This window comes from Mobula birostris, chromosome 12 (genome assembly GCF_030028105.1).
Source record: "Mobula birostris isolate sMobBir1 chromosome 12, sMobBir1.hap1, whole genome shotgun sequence".
In the NCBI taxonomy this organism is placed as follows: domain Eukaryota; kingdom Metazoa; phylum Chordata; class Chondrichthyes; order Myliobatiformes; family Myliobatidae; genus Mobula; species Mobula birostris.
In genome coordinates this window covers 48,073,868-48,090,608 of record NC_092381.1, presented here as the reverse complement: position 1 = coordinate 48,090,608, position 16,741 = coordinate 48,073,868, and the positions used below count along the sequence as shown (strand labels likewise).

Here is a 16,741-nt window from a genome sequence, read left to right as displayed (position 1 = left end):
AACCGAATGGATATACAGTGGACACACACAAAATTCTGGAGGAACTAAACAGGCCAGGCAACATCTATGGAAAAGAGTACAGTCGACATTTGGGGCCTAGATCCTTCATCAGGACTGGAGAAAAAAAAGATCCAGTCCTGATGAAAAGTCTCGGCCCCTTCAAGTGATTTTTGTTGGTCGAACTCTCCTGGGGACAGTAACAACAGCGTTGAATTTCTTCCATTTGTACACAGTCTACCTGACTCTGGATTGGTGGAGCCCAAACTCTTTAGAAATGGTTTTGTATCCTTTTCCAGTCTGATAAGCATCAACAACCTCTTTACTGAAGTCCTCAGAAATCCTCACTGACCGCGGCAAGGAACACGCCCAAAAACGTGTGATAAAGATCAGACTTTGATAGCGAAGACCTAGGTTTATGTTCTTTAAATAGGACAAGGCCTCCAATGCACAACCTGATTGTCATTCCATTGATTGAAACATCTGACTGTAATTGGTTCTCTTTAGCTAGTTTTAGGACTTTCGTGAAGATCTGATCATATTTTGGGGCATATTTATGCAGAAATAGAGAAACTTCTAAAGGGTTCACAAACTTTCTAGCACCACTGTATTCTTTGGCAATCACCTACACTATCCACAAACCATCAATCTTTGTAATGTCTGTAAATTTACTAACCCACCCTTCCATATTTTCATCCAAGTCATTTATTTATTGATTGGTGTGTACGATGTTGGCAGGATGATGTCTTTTTCATGCTTTTACAAGGTGCAGAGCAAGAAAGAGAGACTGTGTGGCGTGCCACTCTTCACACAGACATTTCGCAGTATTTTCACCTTTATTTTACGAGGTCGAGTTGCGATCTTGACACTCAACCTAACATGGATGGAAAGCATACTCGGGAGCAGCTCCGACTGGGTTCCAACCCGGGAACCTCCGTTCCAAGAGTCCGGTGCTGATGTCATTGTGCCACCAGCCAGCCCATCTAAATCATTTATATATACCAACAGCAGAGGAACAAGTACAGTAATCCCTGCAGAACACCATGAGACACAGACTTTCAACAAGAATACATCCCATCAATAGGCCAAGTCACTGTGGATTCCATGCGACAGGAAATTCCTTGAGTAAGATGGAACAAATTAAAGGCACAATTTTGCTGTGTGTATACAGCAGGTTTCCAAACAGTCTGATGGAGATTGTATGCCAAATACATAGGCAGCTTTCTGAGAAATGCAAAAAAATTGTTATGGTTAGGACTGTATATAGGAGAGTGATGAGTTAAGTCATCAGGGAATAACGTTTCTTCTTAAGCTGCTAGACCACTACATGTTATACAGGGTATGATGGACGGCTTGGCATAAGATAAGTTTTATGGCATATGCTCAGAAAGTTAGCGCAAACTTGCTCGATGAACTCTGACAATATATCAATTGGACAGTGTATATACACATATCATTCTTGAAGTAATACTGTCTTAAAGAGACATACAGGTACAGTTAAGGAGAATGAATTTGGGAGAAATTCACTTGCTCTACGCAATTGGCAATCGCCTATGATCTGGGCCGACATTTACGTGCCAGGCGACATCTAATTAATTAGCTTGTTTATTTCGGCTTTTTTCTTAAAGATGTGCTGGGTGTTTCCTGGCTACCATTGCACCACTGCATGCTTTGGTTGGGGACCACTGGGTTAAATAATAAAAAAGCAAAATAGTAGAGATTCCGGAAATGTGAAATATGATATGAAATACAGAGTAGGTCAGGTAATTATGAAAAGCGAAAGAGAGTTCTGACGAAACAGATCTGAAACAGTAACAATAGTTTTCTCTCCACAAATATTATCCGATTTATTGAGTGTTTCCAGCACTGGACATTACAGTCCGACTGATTCTGACGCAACATGAGTGATAGTGGTTAACTGTAAATCTTGCTGCAGGAGACAATGTAAAGCATCCATTAGGAACTGTAGCTTCATATGCATTGCTAGTAGGCCAGTGTATTTGGCATATGGGCTCCATCAGACTGTTTGGGAATCTACTGCACACTCACAGCAAAATTGTCCCTTTAATTTGTACCATCTTACTGAAAGAATTTCATGGGATTCACAGTGACTTGGCCTTTTGGATTCAGAATTGGCTGATTAACTTGATTGAGTTCTTTGATGAGGTGACAAGGGTAATTGATAAAAGTTAAAACTGTGGATGTTGCGTACATGAATTTTAGTAAGGAGTTTGACAAGGTCCCTCATGGGAGGCTCATCAAGAAGATTAAGATGCATGAGGTCCATGGCGAATTAGCCATTTGGATTCTGAACTGGCTTACCTATAGAAGATACAGGGTAATGGTCGAAGGGACTCATTATAGCTGGAGGACTGTGATTATTAGTGTTCCACAGGGATTTGCATTGGGTCCTCTGCTGTTTGTCATGTATAATGATGACCTTGATGAAATTGTAGATGGGAGGTTAAGTAAGTTTGCAGATGACACGAAGATTGATGATGTTGTAGATATCGTAGAAGACTGGCAAAGATGCAGATGTAATTTAACCGAAACAAATGTAAAAAGTGTTGCACCTTGGTAGGTCAAACTTAAAGAGACAGTACATTGTTAAAGGCAAGACCCTGAACAGTGTTAAGGAGCAGAGGGATCTTGGGGTCCAAGTTTATAGCTTCTTGAAGGTGGCTACACAGGTTGATAGGGTGGTTAAGAAGGCTTATGGTATGCTTGCCTTTATTAGTTGAGGCAATGAGTTGAAAAATCAGGAAGTTATGTTGCAGTTTTATAAAACTCTTGTTAAGTTGCATCATTTCTGGTCGCCCCATTATAGGAAGGGTACTGAAGCTTTGGAGAGGGTGTAAAGGGGTTTACCAGGATGCAGCCTGGATTAGAAGACATGTCCAAAACAAGAGTTTGGACAAACTTGGGTTGTTTTGCCTGGAGCAGCAGAGATTGAGATTGAGATTTTAAGATTATGAGAGGCATAGATAAAGTAGATGGGGAGCATCTTTTCCCCAGGTTTTTATACACAGAGCAGTGGGTGCCTGGAATGTGCTGCCTGGGGTGGTGATGGAGGAAGATACATTAGGGACTTTTAAGAGACATTTAGATAGGCACATGAATGTGAGGAAAATGGAAGGATATGGGCATTGCATAGATGAGCTTAGTTGGCATTTGATGACTAATTTAATTGGTTCAGCACAACATTGTGGGCCAGAGGGCCTGTTCCTCTGCTGTACAGTTCTATGTGAGCTGCACCTGCACTGAAATACTCTACTAGCAGGATAAGGATAGTTGTGAGGATGGGCCAAACTATGCTGATTAAAAGCTGGTAACTCTAAAGGTTTAGAAAGTCATGTCGCAGGAACTCTTGGCCTTCTATGCTTGAGAATTATCCAACTCTCTGATACATAGCAAGGCTGATCATTGAGCCCTGTGACATAGCAACGTTTTCTTCATAATTATAATATTTTGCAAGCTAACAAAGGCTAAGGCCTACTTGTTGTTTGATACCTTTTCTGCTCTGCTGGATACTAATGTGAGGACTTTGTTTGCTGAACTCTCCACATTTTGAAAAATAAATGCAGGCACAGCATTGATGGTAAGTCCAGGAAATGAGCTAGATCCAGAATCATTCTGTCTGATGAAAAAAGCAAGTTAATGGTTATACTTTATTAGGACTTTGAGAAGACTTGTTACGTCACCAAAGACTCCAGTAAATTTAAATGGATGTACTGTGGAGAGCTTTCTGACTGGTTGCATCACCAGCTAGTATGGAGGAGCTACTGGACAGGATCGGAAAAAAGCTGCAAACTCAGCCTGCTCCACCAAGAGCACGAGCTTCTCCAGCATGGAGAACATCTTACAAAGGCGATACCTTAAAAAGGTGGCACCATCATTAAGGACCCCTCTCACCCACAATGTGCTCTCTTCTTGTTACTACCATTGGCGATGAGGTACAGGAGCCTAAAGACACCACACAATTCGCCTCTTCCATCAGACTCTGAATGAACAATGATCCAATCCATGAACACCATCTCACTATTTTTGCACTCTCCTTGCACTATTTATTTAAATTTCTATATATTTCTTACTGCAATTTATTGTATTTTCATTTATTGCACTGCACTGCTGTCCCAAAACAACAAATTTCATGATATCAGTGATACTAAACCTGATTCTGTCTTATGAGTTTTCATATTTCTTTCTTCTTTTATCAATATCTTTTAGTCACAGTGAAAATGAAGGACAATCATGGGAAAACAAGTGCATTATCTGAAACGTCTTGTTCAATGCCCTATTCGCTAGTAAATGCATCTTACTATTGTTTACGTCGCTATAACAAGAAGAACAAACATGAAGGTGAAAGATGTGATGTGATGAGATTCGACTGTGGTACTACTGAGAGACGGAAGTTAAGTGTTTTGAAATGAAACTGAGATGTACAATATGCTCAGAATACAGGTACAAAAAGAGGTTTAGTTCTTATATACTTTTACCTCTCGTTCTTCTTCTTGTTCTTTTCGAATCTGTTCTTGACGCACCTGCTCTGCTATTTCTCTTTCTTGTGCTTCTCTCTGAAGAACATAAATTGAGTTGAAGAAAAGTTGAAGACCATTTTAGTTCACCATATTGTATTCCCTAATTTAGTAGTTTAAAAAAAGTACAGGGAACTCTTAATAACATTGATATAATGAATGTGCAAATAGTCCTTATACAAAAAATAAAAGGCCAAATTTTGCAGAAAAGTGAGCTAATGCTAGCCATAAGCTTTCACTTAGATTTGTTTTCACTGTCTGTTGAGAACACTTTAAATAAAGCTTGTACTAACTCCAGAAAGGACATTGTGCAGTGGCAAGTTTTCCTTACATACATATATTGGAAAGGTTTCTGAATGTTGTTAACATTCAAAAACATTTCCAAGGCAAATAAGTTACTAAAACTGTTGACATATAAATTAAAGTGTGGGAAAATTGCCATTTAAGAAGACATAATAGTCAGATTTTGGGGGCAATCCCAGCAATCCCACACTGAATACAAAACAGGTCTCAAAATATAAAAACCTGTATAAATATTGAAATAAAATGTAACTAGTAAGCAAACCCAAGTATGAATGTTTACTTAATGCCTTGTACCCACTCTTCTCCTTTGAATCTGTGCCAGGGTTAAGTGCTGGAGAACTGCTGTCATTATGGTGATCCACCATGAGATTTAATAAGGTGCCCATTGGCAAATTACCAATGAACAGCTGCAGGAATTCTGTTTTCACACAGGTTTATTTGGAAAAACTGATGGTAATTCACCACAAAATACTTCGCGCTTCTTAACCTCACCTGAGATTTCTCAAATATCACAAAGTTTCCATCAAAGTTAAGGAACAAGTTCAAGTTCTATTTGTTTTAATGTTCAAATTATGTACTTCTCAAGATGTACCAAAATATCTCAGCTTCTCATGTAAATCATATCAAACGAAGGCTGACAAAAAGCATGATATTTGGAAAAATGAGCATTCAACCAAAGAACTGAGTTTTAATAAGCACCAGGGATAGGAAAGGCATAGAGCAGAGAATTTCAAGGGGGCAGGGCTGGAAAGTCCAAAGACATCTTGATCTCCAGTGACTGAGTTGGATTCTGACCTCTGATGTTGCCTGTGTGGAGTTTGAATGTTCACCCAAGATCCCATGGGTTTCTCTTGGGAACTCCAGATTCCTCCCACATTCCAAATACATGCAGGTTGGCAATTGTAAATTGTCCCTGGTGTGTAAGCAAGGGACAGAATCTGGGGCGGCGGGGGGGGGGGAGATGAGAAGAATGAGGGGAGAACAAAATTGATTAGGGTATGATAAGTGTAAAAATGGGTGCTTGATATCAGCATAGATAGGCCAAAGGGCCTGTTGATGTACTAACAGGAGTTGGGGTGGAGGGGAGCAATTTAAATCTTGAATGTAACAAACCATGAAGGACTGCAGAGCTAAAAAAGATTATGGAAGTTAGAAAGTCAATCTGACCAACATTAAAAAAACTGGCCTTAAAGAGGAAAAGAATCATCCCACATTATGAGAATAAAAAGTCAGATTTGTACAGCATAGAAATAGGCCCTTCAACTCAACATGTCTATGCCAACCATTGTACCTACATCTAATAATTCCACTTTCTGCTATTAATTCTACATCTTTACCTGTGCTGCTCATTCAAGTACCTGTCAAGATACTTCTTAAATATTGATACCAACCATGGATCTATTCCAGCTGCTACCATAGGGAAGTGGTACTGCAGCATGAAAGCCAGGACCAACAGGCTCCAGGACAGCTTCTTCCACCAGGTCATCAGACTGATGAACTCACGCTGATCTGAGTGTACTCTATATTACATTGACTGTTCTATTTATTATAAATTATTATAAATGACTATGATTGCACATTTAGATGGAGACGCAAGACAAAGATTTTTACTCCTCATGTATGTGATGGATGTAAGAAATAAAGTCAATTCAATTCAATTTTGCTCCTACCTCCACTGCATCTGGCAGCTTGTTCCACATACCAACTACCCGTTGTGTGAAAATATTACTACTCAGATTTCCTTGAAACCTCCTTCCTCACACCTTAAAGCTACACCCTTTAGTTTTAGACACCCCAACCATGACAAACACAAGCAGGTTATGTATCCTATCTATAGCTTTCAGAACATACTGCTATCATGTTACCTCCCAGCCTCCCTCACTACAGGGAAAACAGGTTTACTTGACCTTATCTATTCTGATAACTGAAACGCTGCAATCCACATAACAGCCTTGTGAATATTTTCTTGCTCCCTTTCTCGCTTAATCACACACTTCAGTGTGCAATGCCCAGAAACCCATACAATACTCTGTGTGGCGTAAGCAAAGTTTAGAACAACTGTAACATGATGCCCCAACTCTCATACTCAATACCTTAGCCAACAAAGACAAGTTAACCCATATCCTACTGTTACCTTGAATAACCTTTTTCACTGTTTACTATACCACTAAATTTGGTGCTATCTGTAAGTTTTCAAATTTTGCAAAATAGAACGAACCTTAGCTCGATCTGCTTCCAGAGAAACTCTGTATGCTTCATCTTGCTCTCGTTTTACTTTTTCTCTTGCTTCACGTTCATCCTTAAAAAAGAAACATATGAGAAAATAAGTGATGAATAAAATGAATTGACAACCAATTGTTGCTTGGTTTAAAGCATCTATTGGATTCACAGGATAACCCTGTTGTGAACTGTCATTTGTGAGCAGTTTAATCTTGTTGGCTATCAAAACTTTTTAAGTATTTGAAACACTTAGTTTCAAAGATAATATATTACATGAAATGGTCAACATAGCATCACTGTTCTTTCTTGCATGTAAGTAATGTTGCTTTTGCTGTCTAAGAATTTTTGTATCTGTAAAGAGAAAAGAGCTAGATACTAATACAGGATACTAATATTGAATACAGGATGGGAACTGACCAAAGTCAAGTGAAGTTTATGGAGCAGACTCAATAGCATAATTCTGTACCTATGGTCTTCGTGTACAAAAAAATAACAGTAATTAAGAAAATGATGGCAAAGAATATCAAATCCTGAGATGATTCTATTCAAGGATTTTAAAGGTGGTGAGAACAATGTGGATGTTCCAATGATAATTTTCCCAAGTTCTCTCGATAAGGGTCAACTGCAATAAGACATTCTGTGACTTAAAAGGAAGAAACCAAGGAATGCTATATTTCTGAAATCAACATCTATTGCAAATAAACTGGTAATCAGTCTATAATAAAGAATAAATGACTAGATACTTGGATATTTTCAGCTAAATAGAGACACTGTAGATGTACGCATAAAGGTTTAGTCATCGTGCCTGTCAAAACTGATTGAATGTTTTTGGAGAAATTGATAATAGTGAATGGCAAACGTAATTTATGTGGATTTTCTGAATGCATTTGAAAAAATGCTACCTAAGAGACTACTAGGTAATTTTGAAGCTCTTGGAATTAACCCAATGAAGAAATTAACCAAGCAGAAGGAAATAAACAATAGGAATAATAGGTAGGTAATATTGTTTTGAGCTATTAATAGTCATTCCATTGCACTCATCGATAAGTGCTGGAGAGAAGCAAGCTATTCTTTTACCAAAATTATATCTCAATTGCAAGGGTTAGATTATAAGGAGAGTTGAGTCAGGCTTGGACTGTATGCCCTGTAAATTAATAAAGTGAAAACTTAGCTTCCTAAGGATAACCATAAAGGACCTGATCATATACTTTAAAAAAGCAGTTCTACTTGGAAAACTAGGGGTTTTCTGACTTAACTAGGTGAAATTTTGTACTGTTGGAGCGAAGGAGAAAGAACTGAATTGCTGATCCCAGAGTATCCTAGGGTGGAGAAGGCAATATATGGGATGCTTGCATTAAAATGCTAAGGCATAGAATAAAGTGACGCCATGTTGCAAATTTACAAAATACTGGTTACAGACACTTGGGAATATTTTGCGCAATAGGCACATCGATGAAAGAAAAATGGAGGGCAAGTGGGAGGGAAGGGTTAGATTGATCTTGGAATAGGTTAAAAGGTCTCCACAACATTGTGGGTCTTAAGGACCTGTACAGTGCTGTACTGTTCTTAAGTTCAACGGTCTTAACGCTATATTCAGCTGAGCTTGTGACAATCGTGCTATCATTGGAGAGTGCAAAGGAGATTTACCAAGATGTTTCCTGAATAGAAAGACCTTAGTATGGGGAAAGATTTATAGGCTAGACTTATTTTCATCAGTGCAAGGCGAGACCTGATAGAGACATATAAGATTATAACTGGGTAGATGGAATCTTCTCCCCATGGTCTGTGTATCAATAACAAGAGGGCCTAGACTACAGGTGAGACTAAGGAGTTTCAAAAATAATTTGAGGGGAAAAGCTTTTTTATACCTCCACACAAAGTGATTGTAATTTGAACCATGAGGCTAAGCACAGCTCCAATACCATTTGCTGGTGACACCACCGTCACTGGCCAAATCAAAGGTGGTGAAGAATCAGCATATAAGGGGGAGATTGAAAATCTGACTGAATGGTGCCAAAAGAACCTTTCACTTAATGTCAGCAAGAAGCTGATTATTGACTTCAGGAGGAGGTAACCGGAGGTCTATGAGCCAGTCCTCATTGAGGGATCAGAGGTGGAGAGGGTCAGCAACTTTAAATTCCTCAGTGTTATCATTTCAGAGGGTCTATCCAGGAGCCAGCACATAAAATGCAAATACGAAGAAAGCACAGCATCTACTTCCTTAGAGGTTTATGAAGATTTGGCACGACATCTAAAACTATGATGAACTTCTATAGATCTGTGGTGTAGAGTTTATTGACTGGTTGCATCACAGCCTGGTATGGAAACACCAATATCCTTGAATGGAAAATCCCACAAAGAGTAGTGGATATGGCCCAGTCCATCACGGGTAAAGCCCTCCCCACCACTGAGCTCATCCCTACATGGAGCACCGTGTAAGAAAGCAGCATCTATCATCAAGATCCCCCATCATCCAGGCTATGTTCTCTTCTTGCTGCTGCTATCAGAAAGAAGGTACAGGAGCCTCAGGATCCGCACCACCATGTTCAAGAACAGTTACTACCCCTCAACCATCAGGCTCTTGAACCAGAGGGGATAACTTTGCTTGCACAATCACTGAACTTTTCCCACAACCTATGGACTCTATTTCAAGGACGCTTCATTTCATGTCCTTCATATTTAGAAACATAGAAAACCTACAGCACAATACAGGTCCTTCGGCCCACAATGCCGGGCCCAACATGTACTTAATTTAGAAATTACCCCAGGTTACCCATTGCCCTCTATTTTTCTCTCCATGTACCTATCCAGGAGCCTCTTAAAAGACCCTATTGTATCCACCTCCACCACCGTGGCCGGCAGCCCATTCCACACACTCACCACTCTCTGTGTAAAAAACTTACCCCTGATTAATGAGCCAATGACACATTTAATCCTGATAGCTTATTACTTAGTTATTTATTATTTTTTTCTCTCTTTTGTATTGGATCAGTTGGTTGACTGTCTGGTTGGATGTGGCCTTTCAATAATTCTACTGTGTTTCTTGATTTACGGTGCATGTCCACAAGAGAATGAATCTTTGTGTTGTGTATATGTGCTTTGATCACAAGACAAGACAAAGGAGCAGAGGTAGGCCATTCAGCCCATCAAGTCTGCTCCGCTTTGATAATAAATTTACTTTGAACTTTGTTGCTAGAGTATGTAGTGGAATCAGATACAATTACTATGCTTAAGAGACATTTAGACAAGCCAAAGCAGAGAAGGTTATGAACCTTGGGTATATGGGATTGGTGTAGATAGGCTAAAAGAACAATATGGGCATGGTGGGGCAAAGATCCCACTCCTGTGCTGAATGTCCAGATGACCATCACTCAGCAACAGGTAGATCACTATGAATGAACTCAAGTAAATTTATCTATTCTGATAGCTCACTCACTATCTACGACAGGGGTCCCCAACCTTTTTTGCACTGCGGACCGGTTTAGTATTGACAATATTCTTATGGACCGGCCGACCCGGGGAGGGGGTGTTCAAGTAGGGTTAAACTCACCTCAACGTGTCTTTTACAGTCAGGGTTGCCAACTTTCTCACTCCCAAATAAGGGACAAAAGTAGCAGTCAAATACGGGACTTGTGTTTACCCTGAAAGACTACCATGACCATGAAGCCTTGCGCGGGCACCTGTGTGCGCATGCGTGACATGTGCATCCGCATACGTGCCGATGTTTTTTCCATAAATCGCTTTTGGCTTAAACTTCCCAACTACACTGTACATACATTATTTCTACTTTATATAGGCTGTGTATTTATCATATCATTCCTGCCTTTACTATATGTTAGTGTTATTTTAGGTTTTATGTATTATTTGGTAGATTATTTTTTGGGTCTGGGAACGCTCAAAAGTTTTTCCCATATAAATTAATGGTAATTGCTTCTTCGCTTTATGCCATTTCAGCACGAAAGGTTTCATAGGAACGCTCTACCTTAGCGGGGAAAATACGGGACAAGGGCGGTCCCGTATGGGACAAACCAATTTAGCCCAATATATGGGATGTCCTGGCTAATACGGGACAGTTGGCAACCCTATGTTCAAGTTCAACAGTGCGTGACAGGGAATGAGGAAAGGTGCAGCTGACTCATATCGTTTCCTCGCGGCCTGGTAGCACATGCTTTGCGGCCCGGTGGTTGGGGACCGCTGATCTACTACACACAGAATCTGGTACCCATGTCCTTCAGAACCCAGTCAGCTATGTTCTTGAGGTTACCATGCCCATGGAAGTTGCCCACCTCTAATATTCTATGCCCTTTTTGCTATCAATGTTTATTCCTAATTCTTTTTCCCTGACACTGAGAAATACTGGCAGAGAATAACAAGTGGTAATTTGTAAGTGTTTTTCTCGCCTTTGTTTTACCTAATGCCAAAAGGCAACAAGTGATTCTGAGCTCACCTTGAGGCCTCCCAGAGCCTTCTCTTCCGACCACCACCTCTGGAAGGTCTGTTTTACCAATGAACAGAATGCACACAGAATTGGACAAGAGGTAGAAATTTGTGGGTGTACTTTGTAAACTGGGCTGGGACTCCCTTTGTCACTCTGAATATGTTCCCTGGGTCAGCTCAAGGTTTCCACTTAGTTTTGTACAACGTCACAATCTAGTCAAGTTCACAATCTGTGTTCTAACTTGTTGCATACTCTGGAAGTGGCCTGTGGGAAGGGGGTGTTTTGGAGCTGCCTCTCCAATCTTTAAAAAGCAAACTGGGAAAATTATAAGATGAGGCTAGGCATGAACTATAACTTGCTTTTTTTTCAGATATCCCATGAAGATATATATGATAAAGCCTTAAGTTACTAGATAACAATGCCACAGAATAACAATACTGGTATATTACCTGACATGAGTGGGTCAATACTTCACAAACTGCAGAATTTCCAGGATTCTTCTCTATTACATCTTTATACCAATACGCACTTCACTTTTCAGTATTTTCCAAGTTCATAATCAATGAGTTGTTAGCATGCTGCTGTGACTAGCAACTACTCAATATCGTAAATGTAATATGTGCATATATAACCAAGATAAGCAATGGTATTTACTTAAAGTTTTTGACTTTTGGACAAAATTGTTTACAGGATTACTTCTGCAAAATTCTTTTCATGAAATTAAAATGATCAGAAATTCTAAATCACAGCTTCCGTGATTTGTAATCAGACCTTGAAATCAAAAACTAGCATTGAGATAAATTTGGTATTTCATTGATTAAGCAATTTAGTTGACAAACTTGATAAAAACCATGAAAGTTTCCATCTAGTAAATGCTACCAAAATAAACCAAAAATGTATTTTGTGAAAAACAACAATGAATTGTCACAAATGTTTTCTGTTCATTACGTGAAGAGAAAATCCCTTATGACAAACTATTCCCTAAAGACATCTGACAACAACAGGTTTACAAACAGATTATGAAACCACTTCAGTATGTAAACTGCAATTTTACTCAGCTGTCAAGTGTGAACTATACACATTAATTTCAAAATTGTTTCACCTGAGCCAGTGACACATTTAATCTTGATAGCTTACCATAACTGACAGTATGCTATCCAGATATTTCAAATCAGATGCAGTGGCAAGTCGAAACAATTTAAGATCAATTCCATTCATCTCTTGCATAACAAATATCCCATGAATCACAGTAATTACACTGAACTAGTCAGTCATTCAAGTGTCTAAAGCTCGAGTTCCATATATGATAATATTAAAATCTGCTTTAACCTTCATTTTAAACCACAACATAATTAGTTTTAACCCAAATGAAGAAAAGGTCATTGAATTTTATTTTTTGATCTTACGTTGAATTATGAAATATAAGCATCCAATAAGACAAGTTTCATATTTAAAGCAAGGGCAATGAATATCATTAGAATTGGATTTCCTGTTAAGAATGCAATTAAAGTTAGTTAATGTGATGGAAAAACTAGGAACATTCCATATGTAGAAAGCAGCAAGGCAGGACTGAAATTTGAGATGTTTGAGTGGGCAACCTCTCTCAGGATTTCCTTGTATATTGTTGGAATTGGGAAATAGCAAAATAGTAGCCTTGCCAAGAAACAATTAAATGAATAACAGCAAAACCAACATTAGACTGGATTTTATGCTGAGTGCTTAAAAAAGATTTGTTAAGCAATCTAACCAAATGGGTGAAAAAACTTTTCTCACGTTTATTTTAAAGAGGCAAATAGGATAAACAAGATTCTGTGACCAGGGTGCTTCTCTTCAAATATGCTTCTTAACTAGAGTATTTCCATTACTTCTGTTATACTTTAGGAAGTTCCTAACCCTTTCAATAATACTTTCAATATCACTAAAGTCACTTAAAAATGATTCGATGTGAGTAACTCTTGCCCTGTGACTGATTTCACTATGGTACTGCTAGAGGTATGGATCTAGTTAAACTTGATTACCCTCCCACACCCAAATGAAAAGGTACTTGAAAAGATACAAAAAACACACAGAACTGAGGAACTTTGGCAGTGCAATGCAAGGAGCATTTGTTTGTGAACTGAAAACTGTAAAAGTGAACTAACGTTAAATATTATGCATGAGTATAATTCAAAAATCACATTATTTGGGGAACAATATTTCACAGTTACTAGAATTATCAGGGCAACAATAAGCAATGCTTCACAGATAACACGTGAAAATCTGTAGATGCTGGAATTTCAAGCAACACACATAAAAGTTGCTGGTGAACACAGCAGGCCAGGCAGTATCTATAGGAAGAGGTACAGTCCACGTTTCGGGCCTAGACCCTTCGTCAGGACTAAATGAAAGTAGAGATAGTAAGAGATTTGAAAGTGGGAGGGGGGAGGGGGAGATCCAAAATGATAGGAGAAGACAGGAGGGGGAGGGATGGAGCTAGGAGCCGGACAGTTGATTGGCGAAAGGGATATGAGAGGATCATGGGATGGGAGGCCTAGGGAGAAAGAAAGGGGGAGGGGGGAAGCCCAAAGGATGGGCAAGGTGTATAGTGAGAGGGACAGAGGGAGAAAAAGGAGAGAGAGAAAATAATAATAATAAAAATAAATAAATAACGGATGGGGTACGAAGGGGAGGTGGGGCATTAACAGAAATTAGAGAAGTCAATATTCATGCCATCAGGTTGGAGGCTATCCAGACGGAATACAAGGTGTTGTTCCTCCAAGCTGAGTGTGGCTTCATCTTTACAGTAGAGAAGGCCGTGGATAGACATATCAGAATGGGAATGGGACGTGGAATTAAAATGTGTGGCCACTGGCAGATCCTGCTTTCTCTGGCAGACAGAGCATAGGTGTTCAGTGAAACTGTCTCCCAGCTTGTGTCGGGTCTCGCCAATATATAGAAGGCCGCATCGGGAGCGCCGGATGCAGTATATCACCCCAGCCAACTCACAGGTGAAGTGTTGCCTCACCTGGAAGAACTGTCTGGGGCCCTGAATGGTGGTGAGGGAGGAAGTGTAAGGGCATGTGTAGCACTTGTTCCGCTTACAAAGATAAGTGCCGGGAGGGAGATTGGTGGGAAGGAATGTGCGGGACAAATGGACAAGGGAGTCGCGTAGGGAGCGATCCCTGCGGAAAGCAGGGGCGGGGGGAGGGAGGGAAAGATGTGCTTAGTGGTGGGATCCCACTGGAGATGGCGGAAGTTATGGAGAATTATATGTTGGACCCAGAGACTGGTGGGGTGGTAGGTGAGGACAAGGGAAACCCTATTCCTAGTGGGGTGGCGGGAGGATGGGGTGAGAGCAGATGTGCGTGAAATGGGAAAGATGCGTTTGAGAGCAGAGTTGATGGTGGAGGAAGGGAAGCCCCTTTCTTTAAAAAAGGAGGACATCTCCTTCGTCCTGTAATGAAAAGCCTCATCATCAGAGCAGATGCAGCGGAGACAGAGGAATTGCGAGAAGGGGATGGCACTTTTGCAAAAGACAGGGTGAGAAGAGGAATAGTCCAGGTAGCTCTGAGAGTCCGCAGGCTTATAGTAGACATCAGTAGATAAGCTGTCTCCAGAGATAGAGGCAGAAAGATCAAGAAAGGGGAGGGAGGTGTCAGAAATGGTCCAGATAAACTTGAGGGCAGGGTGAAAGTTGGAGGCAAAGTTAATGAAGTCAACGAGCTCAGCATGCGTGCAGGAAGCAGCGCCAATGCAGTCGTCGATGTAGCGAAGGAAAAGAGGGGGACAGGTACCAGTAAAGGCTTGGAACATGGATTGTTCCACAAATCCAACAAAAAGGCAGGCATAGCTGGGACTCATATGGGTGCCCATGGCTACACCTTTAGTTTGGAGGAAGTAGGAGGGGCCAAAGGAGAAATTATTAACAGTAAGGACTAGTTCCACTAGACGGAGCAGAGTGGTGGTAGAGGGGAACTGATTAGGTCTGGAATCCAAAACGGTGGACAGCTTTGAGACCTTCCTGGTTGGGGATGGAAGTATATAGGGACTGGACATCCATGGTGAAAATAAAGCGGTGGGGGCCAGATAAACCTTCACAGATAAACCTTTTAACATTGATAATAAAGTGATCTCAATTAGCAGCCAAAGTGAAACATCATCTGATTAACCAAGTAGAATACAAGTGAAAAAAATCACTCCAAAATGAAGTTTTTATGTACAGGACCTTGTGTGCTCAGTACACAAGATCAGTAATATGTTATTATTAAATACAGACAATGCATCGTTAGTATTCCTGTTGAAGGCACCAACAAAAGTTTAACATAATGAGTTACATAAAAGGGTTTTTCTTTAACTTTGCAGGGCTTTAAAAAAGCCTTCTTATAATTGTTTTATAAACATTTTACTTGCTGAAACTCTTCACTTGCATTGGTTCATTATATCACCTGACTTTATCAGGCACACCCTAGATCAGAAATACACATACTAACGCTGCTCATTCTTTCCATAATCTTGGCCATAGTAATGATCTAACTGAGAATAAAAAAGATTGTAATTCCATTACTCTCCATATCAAAAAAAACATATCCACAGAAAAACACAAACTCAAATAAAGCAATATAAAGCCCCATACAATGAATAACTGGTCATTTGACTTCAAGTTATTCCTTGACATTGCAAGTTGACAACAAAAGCAGGAATCCTAATGGAAATAAAAAACATGTTAAATCAATACTTTGCATCAGTCTTCACAGTAGGGGAAGAGTGCAAAATAATTGTAATGCAAAATATAAGAATACCTAATGGAAAATATAATGAGAATTAAGGTAAATGAATTTCATGCTCCAGATGGTTTCCACTTGAACAATTTGAAAAGTGGTTCTCAGGAAATTACACATAACTTGAGTCATAAACTTCCAAAGCCTTCTTGATTTTGGAATTATGCCACTGAATTACCATATAAACCATATAACAATTACAGCACAGAAACAGGCCATCTCGGCCCTTCAAGTCTGTGCCAAACGCTTACTCTCACCTAGTCCCGCCGACCTGCACTCAGCCCATAACCCTCCATTCCTTTCCTGTCCACATAGCTACCCAATTTAACTTTAAATGACAACATCGAACCTGTCTCAACCACTTTTGCTGGAAGCTCGTTCCACACAGCCACCACTCTGAGTAAAGAAGTTCCCCCTCATGTTACCCATAAACTTTTGCCCTTTAACTCTCAACTCATGTCCTCTTGTTTGAATCTTCCCCACTCTCAATG

The 16,741-nt window shown here is 39.9% G+C and overlaps 1 protein-coding gene across 2 annotated transcripts in view; it reads right to left on the bottom strand.

Moving 5' to 3' along the window:
- faf1 (Fas (TNFRSF6) associated factor 1) overlaps positions 1–16,741 on the bottom strand; it is a 368,750-nt gene that overhangs the window by 44,159 nt on the left and 307,850 nt on the right. For both annotated transcript variants that reach the window (XM_072273767.1, XM_072273768.1), the window contains 2 exons: positions 7,054–7,134; positions 4,494–4,571 (listed from right to left, as the gene is read on the bottom strand). In XM_072273767.1, coding sequence (XP_072129868.1) covers positions 4,494–4,571; positions 7,054–7,134 — 159 coding nt within the window. The remainder of the gene's footprint in view (positions 1–4,493; positions 4,572–7,053; positions 7,135–16,741) is intronic.